The sequence below is a fragment of the Leishmania donovani genome, chromosome 34, assembly GCF_000227135.1.
Source record: "Leishmania donovani BPK282A1 complete genome, chromosome 34".
NCBI classification, from domain to species: Eukaryota; Euglenozoa; class Kinetoplastea; order Trypanosomatida; family Trypanosomatidae; genus Leishmania; species Leishmania donovani.
Genome location: NC_018261.1, coordinates 569276 through 595956, shown reverse-complemented (window position 1 = coordinate 595956; position 26681 = coordinate 569276). Strand labels below are relative to the sequence as shown.

General features: G+C 59.6%; 8 protein-coding genes across 8 annotated transcripts; all 8 read left to right on the top strand.

Moving 5' to 3' along the window:
• Positions 1 to 1612: 1612 nt before the first annotated feature.
• Positions 1613 to 2692, top strand: LDBPK_341410 (hypothetical protein, conserved; the record flags this gene model as incomplete). Its single annotated transcript, XM_003864255.1, has 1 exon — positions 1613 to 2692. The coding sequence occupies one exon, from the start codon at positions 1613 to 1615 to the stop codon at positions 2690 to 2692; it is 1080 nt and encodes a 359-aa protein (XP_003864303.1).
• A 1677-nt stretch (positions 2693 to 4369) lies between these two features.
• Positions 4370 to 6529, top strand: LDBPK_341400 (hypothetical protein, conserved; the record flags this gene model as incomplete). The annotated part of the gene is made up of 1 exon (XM_003864254.1): positions 4370 to 6529. The coding sequence occupies one exon, from the start codon at positions 4370 to 4372 to the stop codon at positions 6527 to 6529; it is 2160 nt and encodes a 719-aa protein (XP_003864302.1).
• A 1389-nt stretch (positions 6530 to 7918) lies between these two features.
• On the top strand, positions 7919 to 8959 carry LDBPK_341390 (hypothetical protein, conserved; the record flags this gene model as incomplete). The annotated part of the gene is made up of 1 exon (XM_003864253.1): positions 7919 to 8959. The coding sequence occupies one exon, from the start codon at positions 7919 to 7921 to the stop codon at positions 8957 to 8959; it is 1041 nt and encodes a 346-aa protein (XP_003864301.1).
• Positions 8960 to 9582: 623 nt separating this feature from the next.
• LDBPK_341380 (hypothetical protein, conserved) lies at positions 9583 to 15177 on the top strand (the record flags this gene model as incomplete). The annotated part of the gene is made up of 1 exon (XM_003864252.1): positions 9583 to 15177. One exon carries the CDS (start codon positions 9583 to 9585, stop codon positions 15175 to 15177), a length of 5595 nt encoding a protein of 1864 aa, XP_003864300.1.
• Positions 15178 to 17030: 1853 nt separating this feature from the next.
• Positions 17031 to 20804, top strand: LDBPK_341370 (mitochondrial DNA polymerase I protein A, putative; the record flags this gene model as incomplete). Its single annotated transcript, XM_003864251.1, has 1 exon — positions 17031 to 20804. The coding sequence occupies one exon, from the start codon at positions 17031 to 17033 to the stop codon at positions 20802 to 20804; it is 3774 nt and encodes a 1257-aa protein (XP_003864299.1).
• Positions 20805 to 21543: 739 nt separating this feature from the next.
• Positions 21544 to 22620, top strand: LDBPK_341360 (NLI-interacting factor, putative; the record flags this gene model as incomplete). Its single annotated transcript, XM_003864250.1, has 1 exon — positions 21544 to 22620. The coding sequence occupies one exon, from the start codon at positions 21544 to 21546 to the stop codon at positions 22618 to 22620; it is 1077 nt and encodes a 358-aa protein (XP_003864298.1).
• Positions 22621 to 23098: 478 nt separating this feature from the next.
• LDBPK_341350 (hypothetical protein, conserved) lies at positions 23099 to 23377 on the top strand (the record flags this gene model as incomplete). Its single annotated transcript, XM_003864249.1, has 1 exon — positions 23099 to 23377. One exon carries the CDS (start codon positions 23099 to 23101, stop codon positions 23375 to 23377), a length of 279 nt encoding a protein of 92 aa, XP_003864297.1.
• A 1465-nt stretch (positions 23378 to 24842) lies between these two features.
• LDBPK_341340 (hypothetical protein, unknown function) lies at positions 24843 to 26489 on the top strand (the record flags this gene model as incomplete). The annotated part of the gene is made up of 1 exon (XM_003864248.1): positions 24843 to 26489. One exon carries the CDS (start codon positions 24843 to 24845, stop codon positions 26487 to 26489), a length of 1647 nt encoding a protein of 548 aa, XP_003864296.1.
• Between the last annotated feature and the right edge of the window lie 192 nt (positions 26490 to 26681).

The window sequence follows — 26681 nt, the reverse complement described above, 5'->3', positions numbered from 1 at the left end:
CACTGCCTGCTGGTGCGGGGAGCCTGAGTGTCACCCCGCGGGAGATGCACCAGGGGTGGCGGCCGGCATGATGGGAGCCGCTGTGAGGCGACCTGCGATGCGGGGGCGGTGCTCTACGGTGACCGAGTCGGCGCATTGCTGCGGCGCGTGTGTCCAGGGCTGTTTTGCACCACCAGGCGTGGCCTGTGACCGGCCAGGGGGCGGGGCCGGGTGGAGTGGCGTTGAGCGCATGCTACATGTGAGCGAATGGGCACGTTGAGTGCACGAACGCTCACGCGCACGCATATGTACTGATGTATATGCTTCATTCTGTGTATTAGTGGCTCCCCCTCTGCTCTGCTCCTCCTCGTCGCTTTGGGTTCGAGAATTTGTTTGGTATGTGTGGGGCGGGGGGAGGGGTGTCTGTATGTAATCTAGTTCGAGCATTTGTGAGCGACGGGGACTTCAGCCACGAGCCTGTGCCAGCACTCGGGCAGCAATGCTACTGGGTTGTCCTTGTTTGTTAGTCATCGCGCCATCGTTGGCGTGTAGCAGCGGAGAAGGGGAGCCATGTCGATTCCCATACGCATGCGCGCATGTCCGTTTCTCTCTCTCTCTCCTCCTCTTGCTGCTACAGGAGTGCATGTGCATTAGGGAACGCGGCAGGACGCTCACACGCACACACACACACACACACAACAGCGCACCTTCGCATCGAATAGACGGTTCGCTGCACATGGCAGGCTTCTCGTGTTGGTCTTGCCGCGTACGCGTGTTGTTGTTCTGTGCTCTTTCATTTTGTCTCCTCACCCCCACCTTTGGCATATATATATATATATATAATGTACACGTGGATATGTACATCGGCATGTATCATCGCATCGCCGCCATATCTGCTCTCGTAGAGTTTGGCAGCACTGTTGCACCTGAGCTACGGCATTGGTGACAACAAGGGGCTACGCGAATGTGCGGCAACGGGAGGGGTGTTTGGCTCTCCGACACTTTGCCGGCCACTGTGCGCTGGCACCTCCGCACTTCCCCTTTTTTTCTTGTGCAGAGGAACGGAGTCGCTCGCGATGGCTGATGAAAATGGGCGCGCAAAGGGTCAATCTTCCGGTGCCCGCGCACTCGCCCTCTCTCACATTCATTGGCGCGTCTACTTCCTGCTCGCGTCCGCTGCTCACCATTACCCACCCACACCCATTCTTTTCGCTCACCCATTGTCCATCCTTGAGATGCCTGCCGTGTGGCAGCAACGTTGGCTTCTGTTGATCGCCGTCAGGAGAGACACCTTCGGAGCCACGCGCGCACACACACACGCACAATCTTCCATGGATCTGGGAGGCTTTGCCTCTTTACACGAAAAGCGAAAGCAAAAGAATCGATAGGCAATGCAAAACGCCCATACAACTCCATCACTCCCGCACGCCACGACTATACAGATTGAGGAAAACATCGGCAACGGTCACTGGTTTTGGCTTCATAAAAACAGCACAAAAAAAAAAGATTCACGGCACCGCCGCTGCAGCCTGGGCCCTGCAGCTCTAGCTCTCCCCCATCGCGCCCATCCGCCCCCTTCATCGTTCGTCGCACACCTAGCAACCCCTGTTTTTGCAGTCTTGCCACAGCCGGCATGTACAGATGCACACGAGTGTACTGCGGCGTACTTGCCGTTCTTGTGGGAGAGCTCAAGAAGGTGCCGGCGTACGTCTTCTACAAGGCAAGGGAAGGCGCCAAGACGTATGTCGACTCCGCATCCAAAGCGATTGAGTTTTTGAAAGGAGAGGACCCGAACGAGGACCCGGTCATGCGTGGCAAGCGCCGCCAGCACAGAGAACTGTACCAGGCCGTCCTCCGCGAGCAAGCTTCAAAGGCGCAGGAGGATGCGGCGCAAAGGCGCGCCAATCTGTCATGGAAAGAGAAGCTGCAGCTCTCCTTCAAGGAAGCGAGAGAAAGCGTGGCGCAGATGACGTCGGCGAAGGCCGGAGTGATGGCGCTGCTGCAGCACTGCACCGCCTCGCACACGGCCGAGGTGGCGCTGGAGCAAGGCATCGATGTCAAAAACGTGCAGATGGTCTTTGAGAAGGCGGCGGCAAACAACTCGGTTGGCGTCGAAGAAATTGTCGTTGGCTACATCGATGCACCAGGCGCCTCGCACGAGGAGGTGATGGCGTTCGCCGAAAAGCTGCACAAGGTCTGCCCTGTGGCGAAAAGCATGCATATCGAATGGCGCCAAGGCAGCGCTGACTCGCGCAGGCACGAAGATGGCTCCGTCCGCCGCGCCGATGGGCTGCACTGTGAAATGGAGCAGGCGGCCAGCGGTGTGGAGTGGGCTGAGAGGCGCACCGGCGGCCACCTCGGTGGTCCCTCTTCTGCCGCTGACGCCGCATTGACGACAAGTGTCGAGAGTATGCCGGCAGGGATGCCAGGCTCCCGAAGGGCTCATTCGTCGATGTCGAGTTGGGCGGCCCGAGGCGGCGGCAGTGGCAGCCTGCGAGACGACGAAGACGAGCTGCATTTTCCCGGCTTTGAGAGAAGGGGCGCAGCTTGGGATTCCACGCGCTACGGCAGCAGCCGTGCCAAAGAGCCATCAACGGAGACGAGCGCTTCTAGCTATCCGCCACCGCCACCTGAATCAACGTCTGCCGCGACGACACAGCCGGGGGCATGTAGCAGCGACCCGGCTTCCTCCTCGCCGTCTCCGAAGCCCTGAAGCAGCTCTCATCAAGCAACAAGGCGGGGAAAAGAGCGAATGACATGCGCGTCGGCACACCCAGTTGCATTGTCGAGTCACAAGGCTTTTCTTTGTGCGTATACGGTGTTTGGCTCGTGATGTGCACATAAACGTATGTGTCGGTTGTGGTGATGGTGGTTGTTTGTGTGTGTGGGTGTGTGTATGTGTGCAGCGGGTGGCTCGCGCTCCTGATCCCGCTGGCCGGAACGACACATGAAACGCATGTCCCAACTTTTGTGTTCTTCGACGCTTTTGTGGTGGTAGTTGGCTTTGTCGCACCCCCTCTTCGCGCCTGGCCTACGCTACCTCTGTTCCTCGTTCCGGGTCGCAGTGTCCATTCACAGATGTGCCGAGCACACATACATACAGAATGAAAGAAACGTTTCTTGCTTGGGCCGGTCGAAACGCCTGGATGAGGTGAACGCACACACATGTGCGAATAAGCGGCGCACAGTGATTGCGGTGGCTTTCTTTCTTTTCGTTATTGTGCTGTGTCGTGGCCTTTAAAGAGGATTTTGGAGGGGAGGATCAAAGGAAGCAAGAGTCTGCGACCGGCGTATGTACTGCACCGAGAGAGAGAGAGAGACGCAATGACACTTACGCCTCCGGTCGCTTGTGTGCAGACAGGCGTACGATTCGTCGGTGTTTCCTCCCGCCTCCCCTTTCCTCATATTTGTGCGCTCTATACGCATCCCTCTCGCGCCGCCCTCCCCCGTGCTCATGCCTGTGCTCCAACTGGTGTCCTCTCCCTCTCCAAGACCCTTTCCCCCCCCTCCGTCTCTGTCTGGTCCAATGTGCGCACGGGAGCATTTCACAAGTGTACGCAAACGTCGAAGCGAGAAGTTGTACGAAGGCGCCTAGCCGCGACGCCCGAGACAGCCGACGGAGAGACGGAGAGAACGCAGTGGGCACAAGCAAAGAAGCAAGGCTCTCTCTCTCTCCCTCTCCAGTTGTGCGGCTCACGTACGTGCCGCTGTCATCGCTCTGTGGCGTCTCTTGTTGCTTGCTTGTGTTTTCATTCAGCACAGCGAAAGGGTCGGTCTGTCTTGGAGGCAGTAATCAATCGAAGTGAATCGTGCGGTACCGTGTGTGTGCGCGCCACTGCAGGCCGCCCTCGCGGCTTTTCTTCTTTTTTTTTTGCCGTCTTTATTGGTGGACTCTCCCTCTCTCTTCCATCATCCCCTCCCGCACCGCACCGCCACCCCTTTTTTGTTGTTGCTGCCTTGCGCTGCGCCGCTTTTTCGTCTTTCCTTGCTTTGCTCACGTCTTCTCCGTTCATCTTCGTATCTCTACGCCACCCACGTCCCAAGCAAGCCTCCGCTCGTGCTGGAGAGCGGTGCCAACTCTGCGGCTGGCATTGCACATCCCTATCTTTCTCTCTCTTCTTATATGCACAGGAGAGAGAGGCTGGCGCAGACCGCTCCATCCGCTGGATCGTCAGCAAGCAGAGGGTAGCCGCATACACGTATACACGCACACACACGCTTGAAAATGGGGTGCTGCTGCTCACGTCGGAAAAGTCAATCGAACAGCCCCACGGCGCCTACGCCGCCTGACATGCAGCGCTGGAAGGGCAAAGCAGCGGAGCGCACCACCAGTCCGGCTGGCAGGGCCGTCGCAGGAGGAGGCGCAGGGGCGGGGGCTCCGGCAGAGGAGATGAGGGCGCGCGTACGCAGACGGGCATTGCAGGCACTGGTCGAGTCTCTTTGCGCCGGTGAATCGAAGATCCCCACGATGAAGTGGCGACGGCAATATCTCAAAACACCTGGCATTGGCCCTACCGCGGTGTCTGCCATTGCGAACCACATCCAAGGACTGCCGGTGGTCGTGTCGGGCTCTGTGGCGCCTGCACCACAGCCACTTGAGAAGCGACCGCGGCACCACATCCGCACGCTTGACATGCGCGCGTTGCACGCCGGCGACGACGGCTTTGTGGAAATGATGAGTGCGCTGCTGGGCGACACGCTCATCGAGAACGCAATCTTCGCTGGTAACAATATCACCGACGACGGTGTACGTCGACTTGTCAGTCATATACACAGGTACAACAGTACGCCGACGGTGAACAGTGGCACATCAGCTGCCGCAGCAGCAGAGACGGCTGGGGGCAGTGTGTCACAGAAAACACTCCCATGCAAGCTGAAGCTGCTTGCGCTCACCGATAATTTTATCACCTCGGAAGGCATCGCCACCTTTACCACCGTGGCCCCGCTTTTCCTCTCCCTGGAGCAGCTCGAGGTGGGTCGCGGCCAGAGCGCTGGCGGTGGCGATGTCGACGACGTCCGCGACACCCTCAGTGCACAGCACATCGCAGCCCTGTCCACGTACATCCAGCGCACGCCAAAGCTGGTGACGTTTCTGTACAAGGGAAACGGCAACTACTACGCCCGCAACGGCTTCACGCCGGATGGGATGACCGCGTTTGTAGATGCCGTTGTTGGTGGCAGTGCACTTAAGGAGCTGTACCTGCAAGAATGTTTCAGCACAAAGCCGGGCATGGTAGGGCCTCTCACGGTGCAGGCCCCACGAGGCGGGAAGAAGGCCGTGACAGCTGAGCCCGATGACTCGTGGGCACCAGAGAAGCTGCTGCAGCCGATGCAGGCGCTTGCCACAGCGCTGAATGCTTCGTCCAGCAATTTGTCCACACTTATTCTCCGCTTTCCGCTCAGCGACGAGGCGGTCCAAGCGCTTTCCATCGGCCTTGCACAGGCGCCGCACCTGCTCGACCTCAGCCTGCGCGGCTGCGACCTCTCGAGCAAGGCGCTTGGCGTAATCGGTGACGCACTCTGCACAAATAAAGTGCTGCGCATGCTCGATGTCTCCTACCAGTCCAACACGATTGCCCACCCCGCCTTCATGGCGGAGCTGCGCAGTTCATCAAAGCGGCGGATGTCCTTCATCTCGACGATGGGCTACACCGCGGCGGAAATGGCGCGGCACGACCTCAGCAGTGGTGGCTCTGAGGTGCCCTCTCGCGAGGAACGTCAGCACCCGCTGCTCCCTATCATTCGCAGCCTTCACAAGAACCGCTCCCTTTCGCAGCTTGTGATGCTAGGGGTGAACATTTCGACGGATGACATCGAGGAGCTGTGCGCCTGCATTGAGCGCAGCGGCAACCGCACCCTTACAGAGGTGTGGTACACCCGCGCCGGCAGCGACGCGCTCGACATGAAGCTGGAGGATTTCCTTGCATCCAACCGGCAGCGCGGCGCCGGCGGCAGCGCCGCAGCGGGTGGCGGTGCCTTCGGCTGCTCCTCTTTGGGCAGCACCTACGGCGCGTTAGCGTTGCCGGTGAGCAGGTCGAGCGGCACATTGTTCCCTGACGCCGCCGTCTTGTCGGACAGCTCCGAGTCGCCGACGAAGTCGACAAAGGAGCGCTACTCTTCCGTGCGCAACAGAAAAGGGGACATCCCTCACGGACTGGTCCCCTCTTTGGTCTCTATCCCTCACCACCCACTACACAACGGCGGCAATCCAACCATGAGCGATAGGGGGGGTTTGGCAGATGTGATGAACGGCGATCGTCGGACACCGCCGTCATCGCTTGAGAGCACGCAGACTGCCCTGAAGGCGGTCACGGTGAACACGAAGATGAACGCGGCAACGTTCGCGGCCGAGAGCGCCTCACCTTCACAGGTGGCGGTGTCACTTCTTTGTAACGGTTGCGATGCTTCCGTGGTGCGACTGAGCTCCACGCTTCGCATGAACGGTGGGGACAAGAGCTGTCTCAGTCTACACTCAGGAGACATCACCGACGACGCGGGCACAGCGCCGTACCACTCTCAGATGCCTCCAGAACGGCGAAAGAAGCAGTAGAGAAGAAGTGCCGGGAAAGGGACTGCGTCATTCATGCAACGGGTGTGCATCACAGGTGAGCGGGTGGCGACCCCTCCGCCCTCCCCCCCCCCTCTCTCTCATGGTGTTATGCACTTTTGCAGCGCTTCTGTTCCATAGTGGGGCCGACACACCTGTTTTGCTCGGTCACAGGTGGAGTGTCCTGGGTCAAAGTCTGCGCTTTCTTGCGTGGCACGTCTCTCACGGCTATGCTGCTCTTCTGTTCCCTTCTCATGTCACTCTACCACCACCACCACCACCCCTCTTCCGCCACTCGACTTTCGCTTGCATGCGAATGGCCGCTACTTCTGAACGGAACCCACCCCGCACGCTCGCGGACTCCGCCTCTCTTCGCCGTCTATCACACCTCTCCGGGAATCACCCTGTTTTTCTTTCCTGGCTACACTATAATCAGGAGCAGCATATAGCGGCGCGCATGACAGTGTGCAGCAGAGCGCCTCAGCATGCATCGGATCCCGTGTACGGCTACACGTGTTAGTTGCTCGCTCTCTTTTCTTACTGTTTCTCCTTACATCTCGACTACCCCCGAACCCCTTTTTTCTTTTTTTAGTTTGCGTGTTTTGTTCGGCCCCTCCACCACCCCTTTTCTCGCTGCGGGTTCGTGTTAATATGCCCGTCTTGGCATCTCCTTGCAAATGTCGCTAACCTCGTGGCTTCCTGGTCGCCTAGTCTACTGAGGGAAGCGGGGTGCAGGTGTGGGTGTGCAACACTGGCATGACTGCTCCCCCCCCCCCTCCTGCCCCCTCTGTAATCATGACGGTGCAAAGTGAACGCACCGCTGGCGCACACAAGCACAAGAGCGCGCATGCATGGGTAGTAGAAAGAAGGAGCAGAGAGCCGGTTTCTCTGAGGGCACACAGCTGCGGGAAGTCTTCCCCCTCCCCTTCCAGCCGCAGCGTTTGTCTTCTCTCAACGACGTCTATGATGATGCCTTCCATTCCTCTCCGCCCCTCCGTCTCGCTGATCTCCTCGCCGTCTGGCCTCCTCAGGAGGTGAGTCATTGTAAAGGAGAGCCGACGGCCGTTCGGCACGCAAACCTGTCTTTCTCCTAGCCTACCGACCAGCCCTGCCCCCTCCCTTCCTCGCCGCACCGCACCCCCACCCCTCCTCACGCACGCACACATACACGCCGTTCTCTCCGCTCTACTCTGCTCCCATTGGACGACAGCAACACCTTCACTCCAGAGGTCAGCCGTTTCTTTTTCTTGCTGCTGCGCCTCCATCCCTCTCCCTCTACCCCTAATAACCCTGCGCTACTTCAGCCTTTGGAGTCTCTTGCGTTTTCTTTCTTGAGTGCGTCTGTTGCTCGTGTCTTCTTGGCTTTCCTGGGCAGATCCGCCGAGTGCACTCATGTGGGGGTTTGAAGCATACGCAGAGGGACTGTCCACCACACCCAACATACACGGCGCACATCTCACCGGCGTTGCACCACAGGAGGGAGAAGCAGCGCCTCTGGCGCCACCGCGGTACCTGTGGAAGAAGAACCGAAACAATTACCTGTTCGACGCGCAAGGAAAGTTGCTTGGCGCCGCGGAAGCGCACAGCCCGACGATATGGCGCACTCATCACGCATTTAGCGGCCGCTGCGCCCTCGTGAACCCAACGGCCCCCGTCACCGGTGGTGCGGCTGCCCAGTCCTTCGGCGCCCCTGGATGGGCGGAGCAGGCGTGGACGGCATACCAAAGCTGGTCCGTCGGCTTCCGGCTGAGCTCTACGACCACTGACGAGCCTCATATCCTCCTCAGCGTCGCACCGGCATACTTTCCGAACTTGGTTTCCGCCACTGGCGAAATCCGCAAGGCCGATGCAGCGACGCTAGCAAGCCTGCCATGCGCCCCCTCAGCGGAGGAGGAGGTCATCTACAACAAGCGCATGCTGGAGACGCCGTTAATCTGGGAAGAGCCGTACGCGCTGTCGGTGGAATGCACGACTCATGGGGTCTTTCTGTGGAGTGACCACTGGGGCATCTTCGGCAGGAAAATTGCCGACCGCTGCCTCGAGGCGCGCCAGGATAACGTGAGGCAAAGCGGCATTGCGACGCTACCCTCCCCTGACCCATCCCCATCGTCTGCGGCGGCAGGTGAGGAGTTGGCGCTGGTGGCTTACGATGCGGCGCTGCGCCTGCGGTGGAACGCTGCAGGTCCGGGGAGCAAAAGCAGCACTGACGGTGGGTCTGCCAGAGCAGTGGCCCCTACACTGTCAGTGGAGCTGAAGACTAGCGGCGACGCGGCAGCGGGAGGGGCAGCGCCGACGTGCGAGGAAAAGGTCGGGGAAGAGTTGTGGCAGCATCTGATTGACCTTCCCCTCTCGCTCGACGAGGTGGCATGCAAGGCAGCCTTTCGCCCTTACGTGACGCTGATGGAAGGCGGCGATGCGGTTGAACTGCTCTGAGGCGGTCGAGCTTTTGCCGCTCTTCGTGTCCGTTTCTGCGTGCGCGTTCCTTGCGAAGGGTGGAAAAGCGTATGCGACTGTTCTCGCACCCCCTATCGCGTGCTCTGTCGAACGGTGTGTGTGCGTGTGTGGAAGTCCATTTTCTAGTGGACAATCCTAGAGCGCACGTGAGCATCAGCACGATCTGCATGCGTGCCACTCGTGTGCTACCTGCAGATTTGTGTTCTGTGCAAGTGTATGGCGCCGCGCAGCTAGACGAAAAGTCCAACGTATGTACGTGTCATAGACCGCCGACAACCACGATGCAGAACAAAATGTACATGTGTGTGTGTGTGTGTGTCTGAAGACGCGGTACGGTGCCTCCGCTGATGAGCGTGATGAATGATGGAAAAAGGCTCTGATGGAGGCGGCCTGCGCAGAGCTCATGATGAGTGTCCACCGCACCTCCGTCTCTCGAAAACATCGCCAATCTCTCATCTGTAACCCTTACTCCCTCTCCCGCGCCCTCTCGCTCTTGTACGCCGGAAAGCAAACCCCCACCGTTAAGCTGCACTCTCCCGGCATCCCACTACCTATACATCCTTCACTATCCGCCTCGGCGCGTTGGCTTCCTCGCGGTCACGATGTCTGAGCTGCTGTATGCCGTGGTTAACGGCGCGTACCTCTTCCTTGTGCTGCAACTTCTTTTTCTGCTGGTAGTCGTGTGGCAGAACGTTGTTGCAGCGAGTCTTCTGTTTTTATTCGTGTCCCTCTCCTGTCTGGAGGCAGTGCGCTGGGGCGCGCTGGAGTCGGGGAAGCAGCAAAACCAGTCTCTGAATGCTGAGGTCGTGGTCGTTAGTCCCTCAACCGCAGAGTTAAGCCGAAGAGAGAACGACGGCGGTACAGAGGTGTTTGTGTCAGCGCTGTACGCCACACACGAGCCGCCTGCGCTCGACGGCTGTCGTGCATCTTGTTACCGCTGCACACCACCGCCGCCACGCGAAGAGCGCAGTTCTGTCGCGATCGCGAGCTGGATGGGGTGCGACGGTGACCTTGCGTCGCCTGGCATGGGCCCTCCGAGTACGAGTCGTGAACGCGAGCCCTGCAGAGATGCGGGCAACGTCTCTTCGGGTCCGTACTCTCCCATTCAAAACGGCGCCGACGACACACTCATCTACTTCCCCACCGCATCGGACGGGCCGAACACGGAGAGGCTAATCGCAGAGAACGTGCGCACTCAAGGTGATCAAGACGACGCACAAGCGGAGATGCAGCACGGGCAACGTGGCGCACCGGTGTCCCAGTCTCAGATGCGCGTGCAGTCCTTCTACCCAGCACCGCGCAGCGGGTGGGTGTTTGCAACAGCAATCATCAGCCTCGCCACTGTGTGCACGTCGGTCGTCCTTTTCGGGCTTCTCTACTCGTCCGTGCAAGTCGATTCGTCCCTCGCTGGCGCTGTCCTGCCTGGATGGGCCACCACACCAGCGGCCAAGTTGCTCCTTACCGTTTGTGTGGGCATCCAAGTGGACAGCTCAAATCCAAAGCTGCGTTTTTGTGGGGCGACTGCTTGCCTCTCCGTCGTGAGCTTGACGAGCTGGTGCTTGCTTCTCTGCCGGGCTCTGGGTCGGTGCGTGCAAGGGGCTCCCAAAGCGGCGTCTTCGGTCGTGGCTGGTGCGCGTGTGACGGCCACCTCCAGGTGGTCACGCGTGCGAGTCGGGTGGAACACGGCACTGCGACTCTTCGCTGGCGTTGTCACGTCTGCGCCCTACTCCTTGGGGTGGGTGGGTGCAGCGGGTGTCGGACAAGGGACCGCGTTGGGGCTGCTTTCTCTGGCTGTGGTGATGATGGTGCTGCTTCTCTCCTCGAGCGTTGGGCAGTTGCAAAGACAGCGCGTGGGCCACCCCCGTCAACGGTTGTGGGTCCCCTACACCTGCATGCTGCTGTGTCTTTGGGAAGTGCAGATGATCGTTCTGCTGCCACCAGTGCAAAACTCACTCAAAGCCACAAGTGTGTGGGCCAGGCACGGCCGCTGGCTCGCTGCTGTCGGCGCAGTGCCAGCAGCGTCCCAGAGCTCGATGCTCCGCTGGCGTATCGTTCAGGCCATTGGACTGTGGTGGGCCGGGACAGAGTTTGTCTGCTACCGCACCGCCGCCCCCGCGACTTCTCAGGTGACGTCCTTCAAAGGCGGGCAGAAGCTGCGAGCGCTTCTTTTGCGAGGACTTGCGCAGAGGGATGAAAATCAGTGGTCACGCGCCGTCAACCAGCAGCGCGCGGCGCACTGCAAGCTGCAGCAGCTTCGCCTTGAGCGAGACGCCTATCTTCATAGACCTTCTCGAGCAGGTAGCAACCATTGGTGGCGACACGCCCAACGCGACGGGTCGCACAGAAGCGTGCATGCGCCGTTTGGCAGCAACGTCAGCCACTGTTGCTGGCTGTGCAGAGATGGCCCACAGCACCTACCGACCTCCGTCGGTGGCGGCCGCCGCGACGGGCACGAGTGCAACCCGACCCTCTTCCACAATGGGCCTGCCCCTTCCAGCGCTGCAGGGGTGCACGTGCACGACACTCGTTGGACCGCTGCTGCAGTGGGAAGCAGTTCGCTCTACTCGAACACCTCCGTGTACGACTGCCTCGCGGGGATGCGTGCGTCGTGGCAGTACTCCGAGAACGCCTCAGCGCAGCCGAGCCCGGCGAGCGCGGAAAGCGACTCCGCAGCGGTTCTGATCACCACGACCACAGCCGTGGTGCTGGGCGAAAGCGCGGCCGAACCGCTGAAACGCCACGATCCCGAGGTGGAGCCTTCGCTGTACATGTGGCAGGGGTGGGCCCGGGCGCCAACACGAAGTCCGTGTAGAGACGAAGGGGACGGAGACGAGGATGACAATGACGTCCGCCATAGCAGCTGTGGGGCATGCAGCAATGGAGAGCACCGCGCGTATTGGTGGGGCCCGCCTCCGTCACACTCGAGTGCGCACTCCCCTTGCACCTTTTCTGTTACCACGTCGGGCCCCCGCACGGGTCACTCGCGGTTGCACGGGGCCGCTTACGCGAATGCCACGCCGCGTCAGGACGAAAGTGGCGGCGGTTGCTCCAGCGCACGGTGGCCATCGATGATCCATGGCACATCAGTCGACATATCTGCGGTCGACCATGCATCGTCATTCGCGGAAGAAGCTGCGCATCATCGTCCATCCGTGTGGCCGGAAGATTCGGCACGTCCGGAGGAGGTGCGAGCTGAGCACGCTCCGGTGTCGCTGTCGATGGTTGGCGCTGAGGAAACGCCAAGGGCCGCCGACGTCCGACCCCCTGCGTCGTCCCTGCTGGCGCGTCTACGCGGCAGAGCCCGATGGGTTGCACACAAAGTGGTAGAGCTGCTCCGTGACTACCTGCGGCGCCATACAGTCCCCCTTCCAGCAGAAGTGGAGAATTCGGCAACCGAGTGCCCAGCCGGTCCACGAACCGACGCAGCGCATCCTCAGCGGCAACGACGCCGCCAGCCCATGGAGAAAGCGGTCGAGTGCACGCAACCAGCCTTTGCATCAGCAGCATCACTCACGACTGCGGAAGGTATCACGTCACCGCCGGGCATCTGTTTGGGCGCACCTTCTTCCGCCGTTTCGCGCCGTGAGGTCGTGCACCTGCCCTCTCTATGGAGGCTTCTGGAGCTATACGCAGTGCAGTACTGGTCGTCTCTGTGCGCGCTGCTCATGCTGAGCCAATTCGCGGTGTGCGGCACTGTCGTCAATCTTGCGCCGTCGTTTTCGAGCATCGTGTACGCGCTGCTGCAGAGACCCTGGCCACCATTATGGTACTGGCGCTTGCAGATGCTCTTCTCCGTCTTGGCCTTACTCGCTAAGGGCACTGCGCGTGTCTACCTCCTCGCCATGGGGCCATCTGTGAGCCTGGCCACCTGTCGTTGGCTTAGCGTGCTGCTTCTACGCGTCGACGTGGGCGCGCCATCCGCTCTGGTGGCGTCACTGCCGTCACCGTCGCCCTCCGCCATGTTCGGCAGCGAATCTCACCGCGATATGTGGGTGGATCTTGTGTTGAGTGGGTGCGTCGTGACGGCTGTTGCTATCCAGTGGGCGGTCGTCTACCCGGACCACTGCGTATTCGGGAATTGCAAAGGCGAGCCTGACACAACGGCAAGCGTTTCGGCGGCCGCCTTCGCTTCATTAGAGCCCACCGGGTCACCCACTCGCGAAGCGCGTCAGGACAAGCCGCACCGGGGCGTCGCGGAGCTGTGGGGAAGCTGCAAGCTTCATCTGCACTGCTGGAGCGTGCACCGCTGCGGCGCTGGTGCCGATTATTACGCGGCGCAACTCTTCTTTGACGGCCTCTCGCTCGCGCTTTTTGGCTGGGCCTACTACGCCATTGTGCCAGAGGACACCGCCACCTCTGAAGGCAACCTTCTCCACGCCGTTCAGCAGAACCACCTGCCAGGCATCTTTGTGGCCACCGCGCTGGGGCTCGTCGTTGTCCTCTTCCTGGAGCGCATCCTCTACGTGCTGCACGCCCTTTTCGCCAAGTACGTGCTGCACTTCTTCTTGGCGGCTGTCTACCACGTGCTCTATGTGCTCTGGCGCACCGCGCAGGAAAGCAAGGGAGGCAGCGGTGCCACCGCCTCAGCCGCCACCACGGCATCGGTATCTCTGCTGCTCTCTGCGAAGCTCGCCTCTCTTTGGTGTGGAGCGCTGCAGCTGCGACACGGCTACGCACTGCATCACCTGCATGATCCCTTCACGATCAAGACGGACCTGCTTCATTGGTTGGGCCACGTGTCGTTTCGCGCTGTGCCGTTCCTAATGGAGCTGCGTGTAATGCTGGACTGGTCGTTCAGTGCAACAACGTTGAAAGTGCAGCATTGGATGCTCCTAGAGGACATCCACCACACGGTGTATCGGCGCTACGTCGACATGCACGACCTGTACCACACAAGTCGTTACCACGGGCGTCACTTTCCATACCTGGTCCGCCTCTACCAAGGCGTTCTCGGATTCACCGTCATTCTGTTCGTGCTCTTCTTTCCTCTGTTTTGGTACTCGACGTTTAGCCCGCAAGTGCGCGCGAGCCACGTCACGGCCTGGACGACAGAGGTGGCCCTCGCTAGGATGTCTTCTTTGCCGCTGTTTAGCGCCGACGCCGCAGTACGTCCGTCCAGCTTTCACGCAGCAGCAACGCTTTCGTTGGGTGACGCCAGCGTGGGAGCCGCGGGCCTCTTGCGTTTTGCCGCCGTCACGGACACTTGGCAGACGGTGCATGTCGCGTCGTGCAGCATCCGGATGTGGTCCTATACACCAGCAGCTCTGCAGGAGCTTGTCGATCTGCTTGGCAAACGAACTGAGGTGGTTACTCTTCTTGTGCGTCACCGCGTCACTCGCGACCGTGCGAGTGACGCCACAATGACCACGGTTGGCCTCGAGGAGTCGTACGCGCTGCCGCCCACCTCGCAGGCTCTTCTCGCCGAGGCGCTCAAGGCGTGGCGCGCAATGGATGACGCTGGCTCAGCTGGCACGGCAGAATACTCAGCAAGCGCGTGGGATCCTGTTGTAGTCCCACTGCCGCTCCTGTACTCGCCGTATGTGCTGAGTTATGGAACGGGTGTCTCATTCCTGTCAGGCGCAACCATGCGAAGGGCGAACTGCTCATTGACACTACACCGCATGGGGCGATACCGCGGGTTCAGCTGTGTAAAGTGTGCCGAGGGTGACCAAAGCAGCCCTGCAGCATCCACCTTCGCCGCTGCTACGGCCGCCGATCCCGCAGGCTCATCGCAGATCGCGTCAGGAGCGGAGATTCACGAAATGTCAACCCCGCTGACGTTTGTGGTTGCGTCCAACCACGTGGCGATCGTGCAAAGCAGTTTCTCGCTGATCCCCAACGTCGGCGTCATCGCCCTCTACACGAGCTTTGTTTTGGTGATGAGCAGCTACATCCGCGGCTGTTTTGCCGGCGACGCGCACCGAGTCGTGCTCCTGCAGCTGGCCAATCCCGAGCCAGTAACGGAGCTGCTGCGCTACCTGTACCTCGCCCGCTCCTCCGCCAACGACGGACAAGTAGGTGACTTGGCCCTGGAGCAGCTTCTCTTCGTGGAGCTTCTCGACCTTCTCCGCTCACCGGAGCGCTTACTGCGACTGGGTGGCCGTCGCGTCGACGACTACGCATATTCAACGTACCGACAAGCGCTCTACGACGCAACGAGGCGGCCGTTTGCGCCTCCGGATGAGGGAAGGGGTTAAGTGGACACGTCTTGTAAATGTGCCGCCCTCTTTCCTTTGTTTCTTGGTCGCGCCATGGGCGGTGCTGCGCTGCGGCATCCCATTGTGGAACGGCGCAGCATCCTTGGTCTCGCGCGCGCGTGCGGCGTGCTCGGGTGCCGCTCTTGAGCACGGAGTCTGCGTGCATGGTTGCTTGTGGACCCTTTTCTCTGTGCATGCGCGTGGTTTTGTTTTCACCACGTCGCTTACAGCACATCAGCAACGCGAATATGACAAGACAGACACTAACACAGATGCATACATGTATATGCGCAAGCACTGTGAAGGTCCTTGCGGAGAGGCCTCTGCATCACTCTTGTCCGCGTTTCTAGTGTTCTTTCCGCGTGTACGCTTGCTCACATGTGTTGCTGTGGAGTCTGTGTGTGTGTGTTACTGTTACCGCTGTCTCCCCCTCCCCCCCCTCCTCTCCTTTCCTTCCCTCCCACCGTCTATATTCGCCTCGTTCCCTTTTCTTTTCGTTTTTGTTCGTTTCTTTCGTTGTTGTTCAAGCATGTCTGTATGAACTTGATCGGCTCATTGGCTTCCCTCTCTTCGACGTCTTCTATCCTGTTCCCTCTCCCTCACTCTGTACCCGCCCACCCACCCATCCCCCCCCCACTGCCACGCCGTTTGTACTCTCCTTCCTTTTACTTCGCTCTACCTGTACGCGGTTGGGTCCCCTTTTTTTTTTCATAGCCTCCCCCCCCCCTTCATGCCACTGCTATCTCCTTATCCTTCTCTAACCTCCTCCTTTGTGCCTTGCTTGCACCCTATGCCACACGCTCGCCAACACACACATCTACACGCATCGCTCGTGCGCGCATGGGCCCGTGACGGATCGCCCGCTGTGTTTCTTTCCACCGTACACGCATCCTCGCTGCTCGCATGCCAGACGCATGCGTCGTTGTTCCCCTTCCATCTTTTCTTGTGTGTGGGTGCGCATGTGTATTCTTTGCTTTTTCCAGCGCTTCCACTCTCTTGACTTGCTCTCTCTATATATATAGATATTGGTATGGCACCATTCTTCGACTTCACGTGTGGTGGTGGCGCTCACTACTTGAGCGAAGTGGGGCTCATCTGCCTTTTTTCTCGCCCCTGTCGACCCCTTGACTGCGATCAAGCAAACTCACGTACACAACCGCCTATGGCGGCCGTGACGCAAAACACCTTTGCTTTCATATGTGTGTGTGTGCTTTTCTTTCCGCGTCGCTGTCGAACGCTTCCATCTCGGTCTTGACCACTCCCCCGTGCTTGCCTGCATCCCTCTCGCCTGTTCCCGTGCCGCCCTTGAAGGGCTCGTCACCACTTCACCCACGCATCCATCGTCCTCGCGTAACCTCGGTGTCTTTCACACACGCGCACGCGAAAAAAAAAACGTTTTCTGTCGTTGTGTACAGAAATCTGAAAAGAGAACGCACTCATCGAAACGCGCGCGCGGGGGTAGACAAAGGAGTAAAATCCCACCTATCGCAAGAGAGGCGAGGATACATGACGCATCAGCCCCTTGAAAGCACGCACACACAGGCAGAATGCACGGAAATGTTGCCCATTTCTCGCCGTCTCCGCCTTCCCATTCTCTCGGATCTACAAGGCACGTCTCCCTCTCTCCCTCCATCTCTTCACCGTGGCTCCGTCAACCGCCTCACGTGTTACGTTACCGCACAGCCTTTCGGAGATAGAGAAAGCAGAGGTCACAAGTTAAGGAGCAAGAGTGCAGCGGCGGCGGTCGTGCTCTCCTCACCGTCCCCTGTTTTGAGTGCTTCTTTTCGTTCTCTTTTTCCGTTTGTAGCCACGTGGGATTATCTGGCCTTGCGCGGTTGCGTGCGCAGCTCGACATGGACCCTTTTCAGCGAACGGCCGATGTCCCGCGCCACGCCTTTCGCATTGTGCCAATGACACACCTCACCTCCACGACCGGGGCCAAGCCGTCTGAGTCCACCTGGTCCTTCCCTGACGGGAGCGCGTCTTCGTCCTCTGCCATCGGTGCACTGCCCTTTGGCGGCCTCGCCGCAGGGGTCCTTCAGAGCGACACTGCTGCATGGATACAGTCACGCTTTCATAAGCTGCCAGAGAGCGAGGAAACGACGCGAAATCTACAGAAGTGGCGTCAGTTCGGACTTCAGATTGGGTCGGCGGCGGCTTCGCAGCCATCACCGCCACCAGAACAGCAGCAGCCACAGGCCACCGCCCGTCTTCGCCCCGAGGAAAGCGCCGACGACAAGGACGGGGTCCAACTGCTACACGAGTGCCGCCAGAACGGAGCTGCAGCGCCGGCTCTCCTATCGCATAGCGGCCCAAGCAGCACACGTATCCATGCGTGGCGTATCGCCGACGCCTCCTCCAAAGAACGAGCGGCAGTGAACTCTGCTCACGACGACTACTACGTCTTCGTGAGCGACGATGACGAGCGCGGCGCGAATGGTGGTAGTGCGGCGTGCCAACGGCAAACCGAGGCGACCCCGCCACACAGCGCGCCGCGCACCCGCATCCCTGGTCCGGCGCTGGTCACGCTGCCCGAGCATGCCCCCGACACAAGCGACGTCGCCGGCACCGACGCCATCTTTCGACTGCAGGTGGAGCTGGCAAAACTATCAGAAAAGGTGCAGCACAGTACCGAGGAGCAAAGGTGTGGGCCTCCAAGGCGCAACGGCAGCGTCAGTGGCGACGGCGGATCATCCATGTGGGCAGCGAAGCGCGGGGGCGGCAAGAAACGGAAGAGGGATGCGAAGACAACTCACAACGATGACGGCAACGAGGAGGCGGAAGCAAACGTGGGCAGCGAACGAGTCGAGACCGGCGCCGTCATGCAAGACCAGAGTGCGTCTAGCAGCGGCGCTCGAAGCAAGCCAACAGCACGGAGGCGCGATGGTGCTGGCACGAATACCGCTGCTGGCACCTCCGGTGCGAAAAGAAAGCCGAAGACGAGGAAGCGGGGTGGGGGCGACGCAATCCTCCCCGGTGCCTTGGGTCCCTCTGTGTGTGCGACGCCAGCTCCGCGCACGCTTTTCTCTCTGACATCTTCCGAAGCTGTCGGGGGTGCGATGGCGGAGCTGCAGGGTGGACCCACTGCGGCGGCCATGGTCTCTGTCCCCTACATCTACCTGCAGGAATCGGCCGAGGAGCTGTTCAGCGACGTGCGCCGGGCCCTCAACGATCCGGATCGCATCCAAGCACCACCTCTGTTTGTCGGTGTTTCGGCACTCAGTAGCAATAGCAACGCGGCAGCGGCGCTCGCGAGTGTGGAGACTCGCACGAACTTTACCTATTACAGCAGCGGCGCCAAGACGGCGAAGCGCCGCGTGTCGTGCTGTTTCTCTTCCCTCGACCCCGTGCGTAGCCACCAGCACGTGGAGCTTGTTCTGATACGGTGGAAAGACGACATGTACGCGCTGCCGGCACAGACCGTTGGCTTGGCGTTTCTGTGCCGCGTCCTCATAGAGCTACCCGGGGTGGAGCTCATTACCTTCAATGCGCAGGTGCTCCTGGTGGCGCTACTCGCTTACTGCAAGGGGACATTGTGGTCGAACTGTGTCAGCGACGTGCGCGTGATGGCGTGGATGGCTCAGCTGCACGTGGCAAGTACTCTGTCGAAGGCTCCGTCCGCCGTGCGCGCTTTAGCGGGGGGAGGCTCCGCCGCTGCCGCGGACGGGGCGAGTGACGCGGACACGAGCGTTCTCTACGACTACAGTCAGCTGCTCTTGCACGTTTGCGGCGGGAAGCTGCCGCCGACAGTGCAGCTGGAGAGCATGAGCAACGCGGGGTGCTTCTCGCACTCAACAATCAACTTGGCCGAAGGCATCGGGACTGCCGCCGCCGCCGCCGCCGCAGCAGCAGCAGCAGCCCCCGCGCCGCCCCTGACGTCCGCACAGTGCCAGCTAGCCCATCAAGTGTACTACTTGGCCACCGTGTACCGCAGTCTTTACGGTCTGCTGGGCAGCAAAGGGCTCCTGCAAGCGTTCCTGCGGCAGGAGAAGCGGATTGCGCTGCTGCTGGCGCTTCTCAAGTACAATGGCATGCGCGTGGATCTGCACGAGGTTCACCGCTATCAGAAGAGCTGCGAGGCGGAGATGGCACGGCAGCGCCAACTTGCCAGCAAGCTCGTCCCGGAGCTCGGCGAGGACTTCAATATTCAGAGCCACGATCAGTGCCGCAGGGCACTCTACGAGGTGCTTCAGCTGGGCAAATACTTGCTCAAATCCGGAAATGGCGAAGCCGTCGGTGCCACGGGGCTCACAATCACAAAAGGGGGGCGGCTGTCGACGGCGGAGGACACACTGCGTGCCCTCGCCCGGCATCACGAGTTTCCTGCGTGCTTGTTGCGCTATCGAAAGGTGTCGAAGCTGATGCAGACATACATCGAAGGGATGATGGGCTACGCCGTGGTGCACTCTAGCGCACAAGCAAGCCCAGCTCCTTGTCTCGACAGCGTTAACGCTGAGACGGGGGCCAGTGAGAGCACGAAAGGGCAGCAGCAGGCGCACGGTAATGATGAGGGCGCCAAGGCCGTGTCGCCACTGTTTATAAGAGAAGCGGTGGACGTGAACGGCGACAGCCCGTTTGTGGATCGCCAGCTTCACACGAGCAGCAGCGGATACAGCGCTGGCAGCGCCGAGCCAATGCCAGCACGAAATCAACGGAGCAGCCGCGAGGAGGCAAGTGCGACGCCGGCGGGCGAGGTCATTCTTCCTGCAAGGGGGTACGCCACGCTGCACCCAAACTTTCTTCAGGAGGGTACTGACACTGGACGGCTTTCCTGCGTTGAGCCGAATCTTCAGAATCTTCCACGTAATGGCATCGCAGCCGCCGTGGCAGGCAACGACGCCGAGGAGGACGGCGAGGAAGACCTCTTGGGTTTTCGGCGCTGCTTCGTCGCCACTGGCGGATGCGTGCTCTTGTCCATTGATTACGAACAGATCGAGCTACGCGTACTAGCGCACCTGTGCGGCGACGCCGCGCTCGTAGACGCGCTGACGACATCGGCAGATATTCACCGGGCGATCGCCGAAGTGGTCTTCAAGAAGAAGCCCGTAAGCACTGAGGAGCGCAGTCTAGCCAAGCGCGTCGTCTTTGGTGTGCTCTACGGCGCCGGCCCAAAGACGCTCGCGACGCACATGGGCGTTACGGTTGATCGGGCGCTGCACATCACCTCGTTGCTGACAAACGCCTTCCCCGGCATCGACGCGTATCACCGCCGCGTCATCGAGGAAGCCCGCGCCAATGGGTTCGTGCGCACTCTCAGCGGTCGCCTGAGGTACCTGCCGGACATCCGCAGCACGGTGCTCTCGCGACGGTCGTACGCGGAGCGGCAGGCCTTCAACAGCGTCGTGCAGGGCAGCGCCGCAGACGTGATGAAGATGGCGATGCTTGCCGTGTCAAAGGAGGTGCTGCAGCGCTACGATCGCTCCGACGTGTCCCTGCTTTCGCAGATCCACGACGAGATGGTCTTCATGGTGCGCAAGGAGCTGCTCCCGATGGTGGTGCCGCTGGTGTCCTCAGCGATGTCGCACGCCATGCAGTTGCTCGTACCGCTGAGTGTGACGGCCAAGTTCGGCGATTCGCTGGGTAACTTGCAGGAGTGGTCCGTGGAGCACGACCTAGGCGTGATGTAGACGTGTAGCAGTGCGCCGATAGCGTGCGCGCGCATGTGCATGAGAAATAACAAGGAGGGGGATCGGGCGGGGAGGTGCGAGCCCTTCTTCAGAACTCGCGGCATTGCTGCTGCTGCTGTTTCTCTGCAATTCATTCATCATCTCTTCGATTTGCAGATGCGGGCTTTCTTCTTTGTAAGGGTGCCACTGCGCGGATCAGCGCAGACACACGCAGACACATCTGCTCTTTTGTACAGGGAAAAACTCAAACAAGCGTTGGTCTTGATCTCCTTGAAGACGACGGCGCTCGACAGACCATCAGCGATGTATGTGCGCCCTCCTCCTTCAGCGACGAGACGAGCTCGGCAAGGCACCGGGCCGGTCCACCGTAACATCCCCGTAAGCTCTTTCCTATGTGTATTCCGTGTTTTCTTTTTCTGCGTTTTTTTACTCCCTTCCTGTGCACCTCCTTCCTGGCCTACGGTTCTGCCATCATCGCACCCTGCCGGCCAACGCGTGTGGAGCACACGCGCGCTCGCCACGCTACTGCTGTCGCGGTTGTGTGCACTTCTTCTCAGTCACCTGTTTCCTATTACCGGTCTGCATCATTTCCCACACTCCACGTGCGGCACCGTTTTCATCGGCAGAGCTCATTTGGCATTATACACATGCACACGTCCCTAATCAGCTTCGGTTACTGTTCTTATTCTTTTGTTTTTTCGCTTCGGATCTAATCATCCTACGCACCGTCGACGCCGAAATGCATGCTCGCTCTCTCCTGCGGCAGCAGACCTCAGCCGCGGCACTGCAGCCTCTCCGCTCCGTTGTGGCCATTGGACTGCGTCAAGAATTTGATCCGCACTGGCCACTTCCGCTTCCGCCGCCGCTGCCGATGAACAAGCAGAAGCACACGCTGGTGTTGGACATTGATGAGACACTCATCCACACGTACGCCATGGGCCTTCATGACGACAGCAAGGACCGAACCCGCGACCCGGCGCTGCAGGGTGTCTCCCTCATCGACTACAATGTGCTGCTTCGCCCGCATCTGAAGGAGTTCCTGGAAGAGGTGAACCAACTCTTCGAGGTGGTCTTTTGGACGGCAGGGACCGCCTCGTACTGTTGCGCCGTGCTTGACGCGCTCGAGCAGCAGGTGATGCAGCTGCCGCGCTCCTTCTACAGCCATGTGGAGCTAGCCAAGGAAAGTCATAAGATGAAAAGCAGCACAAGCCACACAAACTTCTACGCCCTCTCACGCACGCAGACGCTGGAGCAGCAAGGTTACATGAAGTACCTTCCCATGCTAGGGCGGAAGATGAGCAGCGTCGTTATGCTGGACGACAACGTGCGCAGCTTCCCACTCACCCCACGCAACGGCATTCGCATCGACGCCTTCGACCCTGACGACCGGGTGTTACAGCGCTACATGTTCGCCCTGCGCCGAGTCCAGGAAGAGAAGCCGCACGAGATGGAAGACGCCCTGGTGCAGTGCCTGCAGCAGGGACAGCAAGAGATTGCTCGCCTGGAGAAGGATCGTGCCTTGCTGGATGTGCTGCCGGTGCTGCGCGCTGTGGCGCAGGTGCCCGCCGGCCAGGACGTGACAAAGGAGCTGGACCACTGGCGGGATCTCGATTACGTCCGCTGCGACGACTTTATGGAAACCATGAATGTGCGCTCCGCGGTGCGGCAGCAGATACTCGGCGTCACGCTGCCCGAGCGGCGCAGCACACCGATTCCGGCGCAGAAGCTGAGTTTCATGAACAGCGGTTTTTTGGAATCAGCGAACGCAGAGATGACGCTTCACCACACTCGTAGCGCGCGCCATTCCAAACTGTAGTCGCTCGCGGAGCCGCCGTCCAGCGGAGCGGTGTGCCGAATTTGAGGCCCGTGCCACGCTCTCCACGCGTTGCTCGACGTGCCCTCTCTGCAATGTGGTGCACGCGCGCTGTTCTGATGTAGGTTGTTGTTGCCGTGGTTTTCTCTCACATGGCTTAGATGAACTTAGTGCCCTCGCGAACGATGCCACACACGCCGTCACTGTAAATTTGCCGTCTTGCCGCTCGTCTCCGACAGGCGAACGCATGGGTCAGCCACAGTGCACGTCAGTGCTCTGCTCAGTTCTGTCGCATTGGTGCGCGGATTTCCAGACCATGTCTGCCCTCCTAGCACCCGCAATCCAACGCTTCGCGCCGTAAACAGTTTAGCACCCCCTCCACGTCTCCTCTCTCCTTCTCGCCTTTGTCACACCACAGCTACCAGCGGCCCACAGTGTCCGGTTCGCGCGCCACGCAAAGCGAAGTGCGACCGTTGCCCCGATGGAGCTACAGGAAGTCGACCACCTTCTCGAAGAGCTGACAGCTCTACTTGTCTCGCAAGAAAGTGGCCGCGACGATGCCGCCATTGAACCAGCGATTCTCAACGCCGTCGCAGACTACGTCGAAGGCGTCGACTCCACCGGTGCTGGCCTCGAACAGCTCAGACAGGCCCTCGAAGCCGCCGTCGGCGAGGACGGCAACTCGGCGAAGCAACGCATGAAGGCTGCAGGCTGCGGTCGCGCCATCCGGCTGCTGCGCGATGCCGTCTCGCAGGCGTAAAGAAGCAACATTCGCATACCCCAAACCGAAACACAGCAAAAGCGCCCAAGCGGGAACCCCGCCCCCAGCACCCCCCTCTACCCGACGGCGGGGGGGGGGGAACCCCAGCGCAGCACCGAAGCCCCCCGCCCCACCCTACCCCAAGCCCCGATGAAACCCAGCCTTCCACCCCCCCACCGCACACCAAACCTCCCCACCATGTGCCCAACCGCACCTCGGGGCGATGCGCCACCGACGCCGAAAGGTGGGCAAACGCCCGCGCCGGCCAAAGGAACCCCCCTACCCCAAGCCCCAACCCCGGCGGCCCACGGCAGACCCCGGCGGCTAAGCGGGCGGCCAAAAAGGCGAAAAGCGCCACGCAAAGGAAGCAGCCAGGCCGAGCCCAGCGGGGGCCGCCCTAGAATCACACGCGCGCCCCCCTCGGCACGGGGCACCACCCACCCCCCGGCGGCGACTCACTAAAGGACGGCGGCACACCGCGCGTTTCGACGGTGGGCCTGAGAGTCGCCACCGCGGCGATCGAGACAGCCCGCGGAAGCGAAAACCCCAGACCCTTCCTTTCACAGCGCCGAGGCACTGCTGCTGGAAACGCTCGATGCAGTCACAAAGGGTGCCAAAACTTTCCTGTAGACAATCCAGCCGCAGGAAATGCGAGTGAACCTGAAACAGCACGGCACAACCCTCGAAGAGATCCCGTTTCAGCTGCAGTGGAGAAGTTTGCCAATCCATCGCATCGCACAGCTTCAGCGGTGTTTTTAGTCACGGGGGGGGGGGGGCACCGGTGTTCGCGCCAAAGACCATGTAACGAGAGCACCGTTATCTGCAGCTGACAGAAGGAAACCCACGTCGCATATACAGCTTTTTGGTGTTAGGACAACGCTTCATTTCATTCGAACATTTGAGATCGCTACATCCCCTTTTCCTCCATCTTAGGGTGTACTGGCAACAGAAGCCACAGTTATTTTTCTCTTTTCCTCCATCATCTTCACTCGACGAGCCTGGTCACTGTCGCAGGTGGCTCCAACGCGACGTTATCCACGACCTCACCGCCGACATGCCTGGCGGCGAAGCGCTCTGACCTTTCCCATGTCGTAGACACTGGACCCCGCCACCACCAGAGGTAGCCCGGCGTTGGCAGGGATAGGGGGAGGGGGCTGCCCGGCTTCCCCATAGAGCAGGTACGAGGCCCCTAGATGCCAAGCTGCAAGGTGTGTCCCCTCTTGCGTCAGAGAAAGCCACAGCTCTGCGAAAAAAAAAAAAGAAAGCTGTGAATCAGATTGCATTCACCTCACAGCAGAGGAGTCTTATCTACAGTCTCTTTCGCTCCCTTTCTCCTTCTACCCTTTCGGTTGCCATAGGCCACATGAAAACTATAACATCGAGCGTGGTCGCGGCCAGGCTGTGTGGTGTTTTTGTCGATAGTAGCGCGGCCTGGCTATCCTATGGAGAGCGTATATGGGCAGAGATGATGCAGACTCTACGGCAGCAGCCGGGGCATTTGAAAATCATGGGCATGGACTCGGAGTGGTTTCGCGACTTGCCGCTGGCGGTCGTTCAGTTCGCAACATCCAGCCACTGCTTCGTGCTTCACATTAGCTTTTTCGACGGCCGCATTTTGCCCGCTGCCGTGAAGGAGGCGCTCTGCGACCCGAGCATTATAAAGTGTGGGGTCGGTGTAAGCGGCGATGTCTCGCGCCTCCAAAAGGAGCAGAACATCACGATTCAGAGTGTGCTTGACGTAGCTCAGTACAGCGCTCTGTTTGGCCTTCATCAAGGTGCACAATCAAACCTGAAAGTACTTGCGAAGAGCGTGGCGAATTTATCTATCGAGAAGGACAAAATGATTACACGTAGCAACTGGGAGCTGCCGCTTTCGGACAGCAGGGTCAACTATGCAGCGGAAGACGCACTGGCCTCTTACTTGGTTGGCCGGGCCGTGATGCTGAAGGCATCGGAGGTGACCAACATGAGTGCACACACCTTCGATGCTGCTCAGTGGCTCCAGCGCACCTCGTCGAAGGCGGCAATGGAGCTAAAGAAACTGCAGCGGGAAGTGTTGAAATCGGAGGCCGAAAAGGGGAAGAAAGCTTGCCCCGTATCCAAGAGCAGTGGCGGTGATGTGCTCCCAGCGCACTTCCGCAGCGGCACCAAAGTGCGTGTGCTGGACAGAAACGGAAAATTCATATTCGAGTGCTCGTCAGGAAGGGCGAAATTCTATGTGATGGAAAAGAATCTGGCGGTGATCACGAAGCATGAAAAAAGCGATACGCGCAAGGCCCTTGAGATACAGCTTTTGTTTGATCCGAAAGTGAAAACACGGCTCTGCATACATCATGCCTTGGGGGTCTGTGAGCTGAAAAACCAGTGCCCATTCGCCCACGGCGTGAGCGAGCTGCAGGCAAAGGCTGCAGCCTTAGTGGATTCGCAAATCCCAAGCTGCGCTTGTTGTTTAGGCACCAAGGGGCTCCTGCGCCACGCTATAACGCCCCCGTCGTTTCGAAAATTCATGCCGCCTCCTCAACGTCAGGCACTGGACGACGATTACCTACCTGTGTGTAAGCAATGTAACTCGACTCTGCGCCTCTACTATGACGAGGAGATGAAGAGATGTTACACCCAGGCCGAGGAGTCGAACACCATTATGTACGACCTCAAAGTGGTGGCAAAGTGCTCTTTGTATGCTCGCCTGTTGCTGGACGCCGACAGGCTCGCAAATATGCCAGCCAACCGCCGCGAAGAACTCCAGCAATTTGTGAAGCAAAACTGGAAGAGTACCCTCTTTGAAGATTTCAATCCTGGATTTGAAATTCATGAGCCCGTGGAGCAAAACACTTCGTTCCTGGAGCGGCTTGGGAAAATCGTCCCCGGTGACACGAGAGCAAAAGTGACCATGGCCGTTCTCGTTGGCGACGATCAGGAAAAGGCGCGACAGTTCAATAAGCGTTGGCGTGACTACTGCTTTGGTACGTGTGGTATGATGGAAAAGAAGAGCAACCACATGAGCTACAATGACTGGAAGGCCTACCGCGCTCATAAGGGCGAGCCGCAAGCCGATGACGACGAGGATGATACTCCGCAGAAAGATTACTCCAAAATTAGGCAGGGCTATTGATACCAATGCGACGTCGATTTCTACTGAATTTTGAAAAAAAATGTACCAAAAAGTGACCCGGCCTAATATGCAGGCGCTATGTGGATGGCGCGCATCTGCTTATGCTTTCGTAAGCAGGCACGAAAAGGGCACCTTCAACGCAGATGAGAAGTCTCTTTCTATGCTGATTTTGCATGATATTTTTTTTCTCTC